The 14,461-nt window shown below is 42.5% G+C and overlaps 1 protein-coding gene across 2 annotated transcripts in view; it reads right to left on the reverse strand.

Moving 5' to 3' along the window:
- Positions 1 to 14,438, reverse strand: part of Gdap2 (ganglioside induced differentiation associated protein 2) — a 44,536-nt gene extending 30,098 nt beyond the window's left edge. The window contains exons 1-5 of one of the 2 annotated variants that reach the window (XM_028752988.1): positions 14,240 to 14,438; positions 6,926 to 7,165; positions 6,037 to 6,176; positions 2,018 to 2,171; positions 1,677 to 1,765 (exon numbers count right to left, since the gene is read on the reverse strand). In XM_028752988.1, coding sequence (XP_028608821.1) covers positions 1,677 to 1,765; positions 2,018 to 2,171; positions 6,037 to 6,176; positions 6,926 to 7,101 — 559 coding nt within the window. In that variant the 5' untranslated portion in view covers positions 7,102 to 7,165; positions 14,240 to 14,438. The remainder of the gene's footprint in view (positions 1 to 1,676; positions 1,766 to 2,017; positions 2,172 to 6,036; positions 6,177 to 6,925; positions 7,166 to 14,239) is intronic. The other variant, XM_028752989.1, reaches the window with a different exon arrangement.
- Between the last annotated feature and the right edge of the window lie 23 nt (positions 14,439 to 14,461).

The following is a 14,461-nucleotide window of genomic DNA, read 5'->3' on the forward strand; positions in this document are numbered from 1 at the left end:
TCTCTCTCTCTCTCTCTCTCTCTCTCTCTCTCTCTCTCTCTCTCTCTTATATTGGAGAGTTTATTTGGGCTAATGGTTCCAGAGGGGCGAGAGTCTCTCATGATGGAGAAGCATGGCCACCATGTCAGGCATGGTGACAGGAGAAGGAAGTTGAGAGCTCACATCATAAGCCACACGCAGAAAGCAGGGCGTGTACACCTCAAGTAGGGCAGTGCTTTAGACTCTCAAAGCCTGCTCCAGTGACATGAAGTCCTCCCTCTATCTTCTAGACTTAACCAACAGCACCACCTACTGGGGACCATGTGCTCAAATGCCTGAGATAATGGGGAGAGATTTCTCATTCAAATCATTACTACAGGCTTCTGAAAATGGGTGGACAAGTTAGGTGGATGGGCAATGTAGGTTATGAAGACTGCCCAAACCCTATGAAAAAGACTCACTCAAAATGTATCGCAGCATAAGGACACTGTGAGAGCCCTTCAGGTATTTGAAGATGAGCATCATATCTGCATACCACTGATGTTTCAAACAAATTGTCCTCATTTGTCAATGTCTGTGACAGTGACCTAAAATGTATGGAATACACTGAGGACATGGACTCTCAAGCTGAGTACTAGTTTTTATTTTTAGGAACTGAACTCAGAGATCCATACATCCTAAGTACACAGTCTATCACTGACCTATGCCCTCAGCCCAACACTGTACTTTTATACAAATTTCTATACAGGTCAGTTTGGACTCAGTGATTTTTAAACCTAAGCACACAGTTTTATAATCAAGGAGTACTTCTGAAAGGTGCTGTCTGTTGGACGATGATTTTGTGCACTGTGTATTCAAATGCTGATTTCTGTACCCAGAGATCTGGTTGCTGTTCAGGCTTGGTATTGTCATTATTATAAAGCATCTTCCAACTCAGTATATTGTAAAGCATTGTTCTCTGTCACCTTCTGATTGGCTAAAATAAAACACTTATGGCCTATAGCAGAAAGCAGAATCGTAAGGTGTAACTTTTGGAAAGAGAATGAGGGAGAGGGAGAGGGAGAGGGAGAGGGAGAGGGAGAGGGAGAGGGAGGGGGAGGGGGAGGCGGAGGGGGAGGGGGAGGGGGGAGAGAGAGGGAGGGGAGAGAGAGAGAGAGAGAGAGAGAGAGAGAGAGAGAGATAGATAGATAGATACTGACTGACTCTGGGAAGGAACCAGGTGAGGGAGATTCAGCCAGCTGGAGAAGGAGGAGGAAGCAGGCCAGGAAGGAAGGAGAGGGAACTAACCAGCCACACAATGCTTGGCTATAAGGCCAAAAGCTTATAAATAAATGTAGTTTCCACGTCATTATTCGGGAACTGGGATGGGCACAGAAAGGCCCATGGTTACAGCTGTCTAAATAGAAAAATACTATTCTAATATATTATGAATTTATTTTTGCTGCATTTTTATAAACTGTTAAGATTATTCTTATTTGATTCAAATACTCATTACATTAATGATATTTTCTAGTCTGGTATCATTTTCAAACTTAATGAGCAAGTACTGTAAGCCTTTGCACATACTAACTGAGAACTCTGCAATATAGCAACGCAAAGTCTGCCAGAATATCATGATGCTCTCTAGTTAGAACTTTCTCTAGTGATGGAAGATGTTGAGACCTTGATTTATATGTGGCACCTCCAGCATCACTTACGAAGAGCGATGTGTGTTGCATCCTCTAGCGGATAACCTCGCTTTGCAGAATTGATGACACAGAAGCCAACAGAAGACATGGACTGTTCTCTGCAACCAGACAGAAAACCCAAAAGTTGTATTAAAACAATTTTCTATATACATAATCCACAAGTATTCTCAAAATGCAAATCTGCATCTCTCTTTCCCCACCAATAAATTTACAATCATTAACTGTATTATTTGACAGTTATATTAATGTAAAATCTAACCATACTCTGAGAGATACTATCTGAGTCCTTCAGAGTCTGCTTTCCACAGTGAGGTTTCATCTCTAACAGCACGTGAGGGAACAGGCCATACTTTGCCAGCTGAAGCACGTTTCTGTAACAGCTGTACAGCGAACTTTCTGCTGCAGTGCGGTAGCGGCTCTTATACTTGGGTCCCACTGTGTGAATGATGAACCGAGCAGCTAGGTTAAAGCCTTTTGTCAATTTTGCTTCACCAGTTCGGCAACCTGGAAACAAAGGGGATCATAAAAGCCTGTAAATATTAGAAAGACACAAATCTGCAAAGCATAAAACAGTGCATTAAGAACTGTGAGGAATGTTATTTTAAAAAGGACTGAATACAAGCATCCACGTCTGTTCCTTCTGTTCTTGTGGTGCTGAGATGGACAGCAGGTATAAGCACAATCTTATATAACAAGATGGGGAAGAGAAAGAACAGAGGATTAACCAGGTTTTTGAGGGAAGAAAAGTCAATGGTCTATGGGTAACTGGCTTAAAGGAGAGAAACCTAGCAGCCTGGAAAACAGAGTAAGCAATATGAGGCTGACTGCACTGAAGGGCAGAGTCAGACTTAAAGCAAATTGCTTTATTTAAATCCAGAGTCCAAAGTGTCCATGTGGGAATTCTGGGTATGTTTATGGCTTCACCGCTTTGATTTCCTACTTAAGGGAGACACTGGCCTTAGAGGATCAAATGAGTTAAATTATGCAAAGTGCACACAGGTAGCAGTGGCCGTTGTTATTGATATTTCTGGAGAACACTAGAAAGACTCCTAATTACTTGTCAGACCATGCTGAGATGTGGGACTATAACGAGATGGCTTGGGTACACAGTCAAAGCCACAGCAACCCTCCTCAAACCAGCATGGCGAGGTTACACTTTCTTTACCACTGATACAACAGAATGAATGAGTATTCCCTGGAGATGCTGAGTTTCTGGAATCCAGAACCCCACTCACAAGTGCAAAGAGGGGGGCTTCAATTAAGGCACTAATGCTGTTAGGAAAATGCTAGCTGCTTGCCACCATCAGTTGTCTAACATGGGAATCTAAGGCCAAAGACAAAGAACGAGTTGAGTCTGATAAAGCAATCCCTTCAATTCCCCCAATTAAAACCACAGAATGTCTGTTTTATTTGAGACCCACCAACCAATAGCCTTGCTGCTATGGAGTAAATTTGTGCATGTTGAAACTTCATGGTGGCATGTGGGCATCAAAGCGTGTGTCTTTGGGAGGTGAGAGGAATGAGACAAGATAGTGCTGGAATCCTCACAGATAGGATGAATATCTTTTCAACACAATCCAGAGACTGCTTCCTCTTATGTGAAGAGGCCCGGAAACTCTCAGAAGAACCTGATCTGCCGCCATCCTGAAACTAGACTTCCAGATCCTAGAACTCAGAATTAAATATCTATACGCAACTTCATCTGTACCCTGTCAGCAGCTTGAATGCATTAAGCAGCCAAGCACGGTGACCCACAGCTGTGATCCCAGTATTCAAAGAGGATGAGTCAGGGTCCAAGTTAAAGGACAGATTGGGGTATACATAGTAAGTTCTAAGCCAGTATGGGCTACATAAGACACTATTGTAAACAAGCAGGTAAACAAGTAGGACAGGCACAAAACATGCCTCATTAGCATTTCAATTTCTCCTCAAACACCACTAGCACTTAAAGATCCCCAGGAAGTGAGGAAGTAGACAAAACTAACGATGTTCCTAATATACAACAGGCAGGGTAGAAACTTACGACATGATCAGAAGTCCTGACACTAGAAGTGTAATGCAGAGACATGCCAGAGGATGCAGGACCTCTGAGTCAAGACCAGAAGGCTGTTTTAAAAAATATATAGAAAGGACAGAAAACAGCACTTAGGCATATTTGCTATAGACTGCTGAAACCCTAAGAACAGGGAAGTTCAATAGGGGCTGAAACTACAGCTGAAGAAATCACACAGAGAGCAAAACAAAAGAAATGAAGAGAGAACAAAAACAAAAGGAAGACAACCCAAGAAAATACAGCATGCAGAAAGATTTCTTCCAAGAAAGAAATATGGAAAAGCAAGAATCTTCCCAGGACTGAGCACCTCACTCCTCACTCCCTAGTGATCTGTGGGGGTTGCTAAGGAGGATGAACTGAGCAGCTAACAAGCAGTGCAGGGTCAGGGACCTAAAAGCCTCAGGTGGCCTGGGACACTCTGGACAAAGGTGAGTGACTGACAGCATCCACGGGGGGCCTCTGAATGGAAACTCCACAAACCAAACCTGCTGCAATCTACTTTTAGACTGCAGAGGAACTGACCTGCAGACAGACTCTTCCATCTTCAAAGGCCCCCCACCCCTATTTTTTATCCTATAAACCCCCCAAACCTCATCCCACATGTGCAGTCTCCCTTATGCAGAGACTGTGGACCTTCAGCCGTTCTGATTAAAGAACACTTGTGCTTCTGGAGACGCTGGACTTCTCTCAATCCATATCTAACAAGGATGTGTCCTGACTAAATACAAGATTTTGATAAAATAACCTCAAAGGACATTTCTGGGCAACTGGAAATGTTACCTACAGTTTAGGCTTAGATCTAATGTCTGAAACCAAACAGCAGAATGCATCTTCCAAAGAAGATGCTATGTATACCACACTCTTGGAAGCAGTACATATGTAATTACCTTTTCTTTCTAAGAATATGTGTATACCTTCATACTACATATGGAAAGAGCCAGAACTGGTAATATTTGAGTGGTGGGAAAATAATAGTTTTAGTTACTTTAGCTTGTATGCACATTATTTTTTATATTGCTTCCAAAGTAGAAAATTGCTAGTTAAAAGAAAATATGTGTATTAGTTTGATTTTTAAAAATAGGTAACAAGCAAACACATAATTAGTTTGTTGTAGAGAATCAGAGTTTTGAAAAGAAAAGAGCTGGGCTTGGTGGTGCATTCAAGTAATACCAGCATTTGGGAGGCAGAGGCAGAAGGACTGAGTCTAGGGGTCGCCTGGGGTACATGAGACCCTGTTCCCCCTGACCAAAAAGTAACAAATATCTTGTTCTTGGGCTAGCACTACTCTTATTGTTCCTAAGAACTCCGGATGCTGGAAATCATGACCAAAAGTGCTGCTCTAATCCCACTTGCCATGTATTTGTCTCTTCTAATCCAAAGCCTGAAAGCTGGATGTTGTTGGAAACATTTAAAACATCATCCTGAAGGGTTTTCAGGTTTGAAAAATAAATCCAGTTCAGTAAGTAAGATTATCTCTGGTCTTAGTTCTGTCTAGTGTGATATCTGCCCTTCACCACATGTCCTGCTCACAAGCACTGAATATCTGCGTTACCAAAGATGACTCAACATTTCAAATGCACTTCTTTGCAAATCCTAAGCCCACAATAATGAAGCACAGAGGCTGCTGAACACTGGGAGCAAAGAGTGCTAACTAGAAAACAGCAAGCAAAAATTGTAGTACACACTTTTCCACCCCTGAAAGTGTACACGTCAGTACTGAGTAAGTACTGAGTAAGAGAACACACAGGCAACAGCTCGTGGTCTCAGCATCTCCTTACTGTGCATGTGCAGCCTTTGACTTGTTTTGCTGGCTCTGCATATGTGCTCTGGGCTGGAACAAGCAGCCCAGCGAACCCAGGTCTTCTAATTCTTTATAATGGAATACAAATGACAACTCATACAACTATTGCTTTTATGAAAATAACCAAATTCAAAGTATGAAAGTTATACTGACTGGGGACAGGGTAAATGGCTACTCAAATCTTACATGACCTACCTTTAGAAAGCTCTATTTCTCAGAAAAAAATTTTCTAGCTAAATTGCAACACAATTTTCTAGATCAAGAATTTCAGCAACACCATAGCTATCACCATCCTTGTTCAAAGCATCCCTTCTCTGGGGTTTGAGAATAACTAGTGTTCCCTCCAAATCCTCTCTAGGCTAATTCTTTGAACTATTCAGTACTGTGCCTTCTAGAACACCTAAAACGCTAATACTTTTTCTTTAGGTGTACCCCAGTTTATCACTCTTTTTTTTTTCCTTCTGTTATAACAAAGGAAATATGGCAAGGTGCAAATGTTAAGAGCGTTCACTCACCTTTAAGTTTCTGTAGGTCTTCCTTCAAATCTGGTCCTGCAAGCATGAAGATGCTCTCTGACACGGGATTCTTATCTGTGAGGCTTTCATTACTGGTATTCACAATGGCTGTACAGTTCAGTAATGCCACGTCTCCTTTCCTGATGGACCAACAGATAAACAGCAATTGTGAGACAGATGAGGGAGATAACTGACCTAGTTTCTAGTTTCTCCAAAACCTTCCATCTCTGCAATATTGGCTTCTCAATAGCAGAAAAGTAGAAATGGGGGAAAAATGCCCAATTCAAATTAATCTGCCATCTTAGAACTTTACAGTAACTGCAGAATTCGAAGAACCATCATGGTGTACATTTGCACCTTGCCATATTTCCTTCGTTATAACAGAAGGCTTACATAGTTGAGGGTAGTTGATTATTACAGCTCAGAATTAGCATCAGTCATAATATTCAAAAGAATATAAACAACCTGACTGTCCGTCAACCAGGGGGCTGATAAGTTTGCTCTTAGTGGGCACACATTAAGTTATAAAAAGAAAAGTACGATTTTGTACTACACTGAAAACAGTAGTCCAAAAGTCTCAACATATTTTACTGTAGGAATTTCATATATATGAAATGTCCAAAACAGGCAAACCAACAAGATTAGTCCTGAAGATGAAGGGAATATCACTGTCTTAACTGTGGAGAGGGCTTCATGGATGCACACAGAGAGGGCAGCAACATTTAAGCTGTGGATTTTAAATCTGTACAGTTTACTGTATGTTAATTATATCTCAATAAGGCTGTATTGTAAAAGCAATATTTCAATAATGCTAGGAGTTCAATAAAAAAAAAACTTTAGAGGAAAATTATGAGAATTCACACACAATAAGGTATAATGAAAAGGTTACCAAAGAACCACTTTTCCATTAATGTCCCGATTATAAAGAAAAGGCGATCTGTTGGCTTCTTCCTGAAATGCCTCAGCTGTGCCGTCAGAGGTGTTTACTTCATCTTCATATGAGTCACCCCAGCTTAGCAGGGTGTCCACATCCACAAACTGGGAAGGTGCACCCAAGGGATCCATGGAATGGGAACTTCAGCTTGTGGCCCAAACTCTTTGGCAACTCAACAATCCCTGGAGATTTTAGCTTAAAAGAGAAAAGGGGGTCATTTTAAAACAAAAGCACAAATACCGAGCACAAAATCACTTTGATTCTACCACACCAACACACGAGACTCTGCTGTGGGACAGGATGAGCCAAGGGTACACTATGTGTCCACAGTCACTGTAATGACCTATTACAACAAAGACAACAAAATGCCTTAAAAATTATGCAAGCACGAATTCCTTTCGAGGAACTGCATCGTTCTGTGATCAGAATCATCACAAGTCACAATAGCTCCCCTTTTCAGCAAGGCCCGCTCATTCAACCCTTTGAGCATCCACTATTGCAAAAGAAATAAATAAAATACCATATGCTGTGCTATGAGGTATAACATGATAAATAACATGCAAAACTTAAATAAGTCCATTTGATAATAATGTGGCTATGTTAGGCTGACTGAGACAGGGATCCCTACGCTTAAGTAGTAAGAGATAATAAAGGTTTCAATTAACAACCAAAGAAGATGAGGCTTGGATTTAAGAGCAACAGATAGGGACTAGAGAGATGGCCCAGTAATTGAGTACAAACTGCTCTTGTAGATGATCTGATTTGGTTCTCACCACCTATGGCGGGAGGCTCACAGCCACTTATAACTCTGGCTCTAGGATATATGATGTCCTCTTCTGGCCTCTGCAGGCACCTGCATTCATATGTACCAACCACACACAGACATGCACATATATACTTAATTATAAATAGAGTAAAATCTTTTTTAAAAAGAGGTAACATGCAGAGGAAAAGTGAGCGGGATCTGACAATACACAGGATATGGAATGAGTCTGCATGTGGTAGATAGCCGGTGGTACAAAGTTGGAGGAGAAGGGTGAGTTTCTAGAGCTGGACCTAGGCCATGGACAATTCCACCAGACAAAGGGATGCTCAACTTCCTCCTCACTCCTACAGCTGTTTCGTTAACTGCAGCCTCAACCATCCCCTTAACATCTGCAAGCACCAAGTGTGTGTTAGGTACTATTCTAAGTCCTGGGGACGCTGGTAGCAGGGCACTTCTATCTTTGGGAGCTCATGTGTCTACAGAGAAGAAGGTGACTACACCAGTGTAAAGAGAGCACATTCCAGAGAACAGATGACATGGGAGGAACAAGCCAAGAAAGCAAGAGAGGAAGGAAGCAGCCAGGGCAAGGACCAAAGTCCGGGGAAGAGTGAGCTGCAATCCAGGGGGAGTCAGGAAGGCATCTAGGTAATGGTTTAGATGATAAGGTTGGTGCTGAGCAAGGCCAGATGATGGAGTTGTAAAACCACACTAAAATCCTTAGCTCCTGTTCTAAACATGAGGAAGCCAAATACAATGCTTGAAACAAAGATTCTAGCTAGGGAAAGCAAGAAGGACAAGAGTAGCAGTAGAAGATACAAGAGGACCCTAGGAGGGATGGGTGGCCATGAGAAATGTCAGATCTGGGGTATAATTGACAGAACCAAAGAATTTGTCATAGGAATACAGAGGGCAAGGACACACACAAGTGAGACAATACCTAGATTACTTCCTTGAGCAACTGAGTTGAACAGTAATGCTACTTATAGAGAGGAAGTGTTGGAGTAAGCTGTAGGGTGAAGGAAAATCAAGAGAGTTTCCCAGGTCATCCTTTTGAATGTGCTGAGTTCAACATGCTCATTACATTGCCATGAGTTTACTGTCAAACCGACAATCGGATGCTTGAGGCCAGAGCTCAGAGCAGAGGTTTAGCTAATAGATCTAGAAGTCTCAGCATGTATAGTGTTGAAAACTACAGGAACTAGACACGCTTGTCTTCAGAGCAAATGCAAACAGCAAGAAAGAGCTCCTAGGCATGAGTAGAGTACTACAGCAAAATGTATATAAGAAAAGAGCATATGTGAGAAGGCGGCCAAGACAGGAAGGAAGCTCGGCAAAGACAGTAGTGGAAGGCCAATAGAAGGAGGTATTCATGGAGTGCTTCGGAAAGATCAGCCAGAGAGGAATGATAGCAAAGGATCAAGATCCCATTGGTTCAGAAAGCAAGCAGACAGAAAAAGAGGGGAGAAAGTCAATCTGGGAACTAAAACCTTTGACATGAGATTAATGCTTGTTGTCACACTCAGTGAGAACACTTGCCCTTTCAAAACTAATTTATTCATGTTTCTTGGTGAGAGACATAGATACTAACTAGAAGCACAGAAGTATCAGAATATGCAAATTTTTCTACACATATTGTTAGAATGTATGAAGTATGGTCATTCTAAGATAATTTGTATTCATGCTTAATATTTATACTAAATACTTAAGATTAGTTTTTCTAGATGTTATACTTAGTTCAGCTAGCCTTTGAACCTGGAGGCAAACACATGCCACATGTTTACAAATACTCAGACTCGCTCCAGGCAAGGCTGAACAGAGGACAAATACCACTGACTCAAGGTAATGACTGCAGACATTCCTGATGGCCAAGTAAATAAATGAATAATTCTTCTTTAAACTAAATTCTATTTTTGACTCTAACACCTGCTTCTAGAACATTTAACAAAAAGTTAAATGGCCAAGAAAAAAAGAATCTCAACTTTGCTGTGTTCGTCTTTTCTCTGTGGCAGAGGTTAGATCACATTGTGTGCATAACTTTGAACCTAGTCAGGTGACTATGTCCATACACAGTGCAAAAGTGGAGTGTGGCACAATGCAAGTCATGAGTCTCTGTGTGTTGGGGCCTAAGTTCGGATCCCTGAGTCAACATCTGTGAGCTGTGATCCTTGAGGCAAAGCTAGTATTTATAGCTAAAGCAGAGGTAATTAACTCACAGGCTTATCATGAAGACGAATGCAATAATCTGTGCCAAAACTACACACAGCAGAGCACCTGCACAATGAATTCCCCGTTTAGATTTCCTCAGGGCCAAAGTGACCACTGTTGAGATGAAGTTCTATTTCCATATGTAGCAAAGATTCCATACTTGCTGTCAAATGCAAGTTAAATGCTGAGTGCTGAACTAAGTTACAGTCCTACAGATCTTGATGTCATGACTTCCTTTGTCATGTCTTGTTAATCCCTAAATAACCCAACATCTGCTCCTATGTCACTAGGGGAAGGAAAACCCACGATCAGCGATCTTGACTGTTGGACATCAATACTACTGCTCAAACCACTAACTTCTCTCTAGTTCCAAATCCATCTCCATGTATGCTTCTTCAACTTCTGAGTTATCTCAGGGTATATTCTGCATGCTTAAGCCAGCCAAAAAGTCTTAATTCAAGTACTTTACCAGCTGCCCTTAACACGAATAACAACAATTCTCCCTAAACATCTTCCTCTTTTCTCCCCCTCAGTCCTCTCACTTTTGAAAAATCTTTCCTCCCTCATTTCCTCAGACCACAGAAACATCTCCTTGGTTTGTGGTCTGTTTGTTTTGCACTGGGGTTGAATCTGGGCCGCGGACATGCTAATCAAACACTACCACGTGCTGGATCTCCAGCCCTTCTTTACTCCTTTATTTTGAGATGGGCATCCTAAATTCCCTGGCCTTACCTTGCTCACTAACTCACGAGGGCCTTGAAACCAGATTCTCCTGTCTCAGCCTCCTGAGTAGCTGAATATCAGGCTAGAGCCCCTGGGCCTGGCTCACATGTCACTTTGTGTGAGCATGTGTGATGTCTGTGTGCATGGGTGTGTGTAAGCATGTAAGTGGAGGTTAGAAGTCAACAGCAGGCATCTTGCTTAACTGCTTGTTCAACTTATTGAGACAGAGTCTCTCACTGAGCCTGGAGCTCGGTGATTCTGCCAAAACATTCAAGGATTCCATCACTTGTCTCATCCTTGCAGAGCTTAAATCACAGGTACACACCAAAGCTTCTAGCTTCTTCCCTGGGTGCTCAGGAGCCGAGCTCAGTCCTCCTCCCACTTGAGTGCTGTAAGAGGGAGACACTGTTCTAGTCTCCACCTCACTTTTGAGTGTTGCAGAGTTCTACTTCCTCTTCCATTTACTCAATCTCTTGCAACTTTCCTTCAGCTCAACGATTACAGCTCTGATTTCAAGGTCAACGGAAACCTGAGTTGATCATTTTCTCCTTGAAATCCTATTCTTGTCTTTGATGTGGATATACTTCGGTAGCTCTTCTATACATCTGACCATCTCTAGTCAGCACACTTCGCTGGCTCTCTCTAGCTATGGAAGAAGTCATTATGAGTGCTAAATGAGTGCTAACTAATGCTCACAGCTGACTGTGTGTGGGGGTGTGAGGGGGTGGGGGGGTGGGTGGTGGTAAGGACATTTTCTGGAAAGTGTCCTGAAAGTTAATTAAGGTTGAATTCTTTTGCAGCTCCATCCCCACCTCCACAGGGAAACTGATTTCTCTCATTAAAAAGAGATTTAATTCCCACTTGCTTTCAACATAAACTTATGGCCATGCTCATACGAAAGCAGAACAGCAAACCCAAAGGTGGCAGAAATCTAAACATTGTCTCACCCCACAGAACGTGTGTGTGTTAAGAACTCATTCGTGCATAGACATGCATATACCTGAAAGGATTTCCAGACTCAGATTAAAAATTCTAGGGATAGACTGGAAACAAGAAGGGGTCATGGGCATGATGGGAACTGGGGGCGGGGAGCAGACAGATGACTACAGTCATCTATAACCTTAGCCAGAAATTGAATAACATGAAACCGAAAAGCACTTCCCACTGGAAATCAATTGATCAGTTCTGAACTTTGAACAAGCATGCAAACAAACATTATAGTTTAGTAAAACAGGCTCCCAAGGCATAGTTTCCTATCAAAAAGTTGTTGGTTTCCAGACTAGATCATATCTATGAATTAGGCTAAATACTTTCTTTCCATGTTAGTTTCAGAGAAAGGACCTCCAAACAAAAAGAAGCTACTAAATATTCTTTATGATTCTAAGAGTTCTTTGTACTTTATTTCCCCATACATCTTGCCATCATTAGCTTTAAAAAGAAATCTAAATTGTGATTTACTTGAAAAACTGAATTGCCCAGAGAGTCCAGATTTTACTATTCAATATTGGGCAGCATCAGGCAGAGTACTTTGGATCACTATCTCAAAACCTAATTTCCAAGCAGGTAAAAAGAATGGCATCAAGGTGGGTGTGGTGGCACAAGCCTTTAATCCCAGCACTGGGAGGCGGAGGCGGAGGCGGAGGCGGAGGCGGAGGCGGAGGCGGAGGCGGAGGCGGAGGCGGAGGCGGAGGCGGAGGCGGAGGCGGAGGCGGAGGCGGAGGCGGAGGCGGAGGCAGGTGGAGCTCTGTGAATCTGAGGCCAGTCTAGCTTATATAGATCGCTCTAGGACAGCCAGAACTATGTAGAGAGATCTTATTTCAACAAAACAAAATATAAAAGGGAAAGTGAGCATCACCTAAGACAACAAGATGACTTAAATATTTATACAGGTGAGACAAGTCTGCAAAGTACACAGAGTTGGACCATGCATCTGACCTCTAATAATTAAGCAGCTTGTTTGTTGCTTTTGGTAAATAACAGGTTTACTATTCTTTATGGCATTTCAATATTTAAATGCCCAGGCTATATAAGGGTGAAAGCACCTATCATATTCATCCTAAAATGTCAAATCAATTATACCTAAAAGAGTTATTTTATGCAAATGGAAAGCTGCTTAGATGAAAACATGCCAGTGCTTAAATACATCAGCAATAAATACATTATAACAACAACAACAACAACAAACCTTTAAGGTTCATCAATGGTCCCAGGTAAACTAGTAACATCACCATTCAAAAACATACAAAACACATGTTTACTAGTGAGTGAGCAGTGTCACTTATGTATTAAACACACCAGAGCATGCTTCAGTTGCAAGTCTTCATACAGTATGCAATTTGAAACTTAAAATAATAATGTTGTTCTTGAAGTACTAGATAAGAAAATGTGTGAAAGATTAAGGTGTCCCATTTTAGCCTGGCAGACCAGTACATGTCTTTAATCCCTGCACTCTGTAGGCAGAGGCAGGTGGATCTCTGTGAGTTCAAGTCCAGCATGGTCTACAGAGAGCTCCAGAATAGGGACATTGTGAGACTCTGTCCAGGGAGGGGTTGGGGGTGGGGATGCTAGATATAGCACTCTCTATCCAGACCAGGCTGGATTTCCAGTGCTGGTATTAAAGTCATGAACCAAACCTGGCTTTGATCTCACGATCAAAGATGACATCAATTGGCAATATCTAAAGGCTGGGCAAGCCTGAAATATTCTAAACTGTTTTTCCACCAAAGCATACATTTTCCATCTCTAACAAGGTAATACAGGAAGTAGGAACCATACACATCTATCCAAATGTTCCTCCCCTGCTTGAAATACATCTATCATCACGATTTCTTGCCTTCTCATTCATCCAACCACTACAAATGATTCTTCAAAAACAATTTTCTTAAATACAGAAGATGAGCTGAACATGTTTTAAAATATGAAGAAAACCATACCTGGTACATAATATCTAAAATTAAAAATACAAATCTACCTGTCAACTACACTTGTCTACATGTCTAATTTCTAGGCTGGCTACAAGAGGTCTTGTTCAGTAAGCCATGGCAAGGATTACTTCTTTTGTATAGTTATATGTATAGTTATATAGACAGCTACAGACATCAGATCTCCTTTCTAAAACTTTTAGACCAGCCCAAGGATAGAAGAGGGAAGAACTGCAAGAGAAGAAAAGCTAATTTCCTCTTGTTACTAGAGCGGCTCAGTGTCAGTCTACAATTAAGGACCGGCAATCCCAGGGTCATTTCCCTTTCAAGTGGCCTGAGAGCGGAAACACAAAGCCAGGTCAATGTCACTCCAGGGACTGCGGGGTCTCTGGACAACTCAGCATCCTGGGCTCAGCGTCTGACCACAGCGAACCCAATTTATAGGACCCGCTGGACTCGACTTGAGCTGTCAGCCGTAGGGCTGCTCGGGGCACCGCGTCCCAGCAAACCCCGGAACCTGCGTCCCCAGAGCTTCACGATCCAACCTGCCCGGGTTGTGAACCCCAAAGCCGGGGCGGACCCGCCAGCCTAATCCCTCCCAGCTGCCGCACCCGACTGTGCCACCCTCCTTTCCCCGCTTCGCCCTCCTCTCACAGCGCTCGGGCGGGCCCATCCGGGCGGCGGCCCGCAGCTCAGATCCGTAGCAGAAGTCGGGCGGATGACATCTGGACACTTGGATTGCCAGAGGCGGAGGCTGAAGCGAACGGGTCTCCAGAGGCCAGGGTGACTGGCGACAGTATTCTGACAGCGAAGGTACCGGCTTCCTCTCCGCCACGCCACCCAATCACAGCGCTCTGTCGTCACTTCCGCCTAGAA

Source organism: Grammomys surdaster, unplaced genomic scaffold (assembly GCF_004785775.1).
Source record: "Grammomys surdaster isolate TR1022 unplaced genomic scaffold, NIH_TR_1.0 125941, whole genome shotgun sequence".
In the NCBI taxonomy this organism is placed as follows: Eukaryota; Metazoa; Chordata; class Mammalia; order Rodentia; family Muridae; genus Grammomys; species Grammomys surdaster.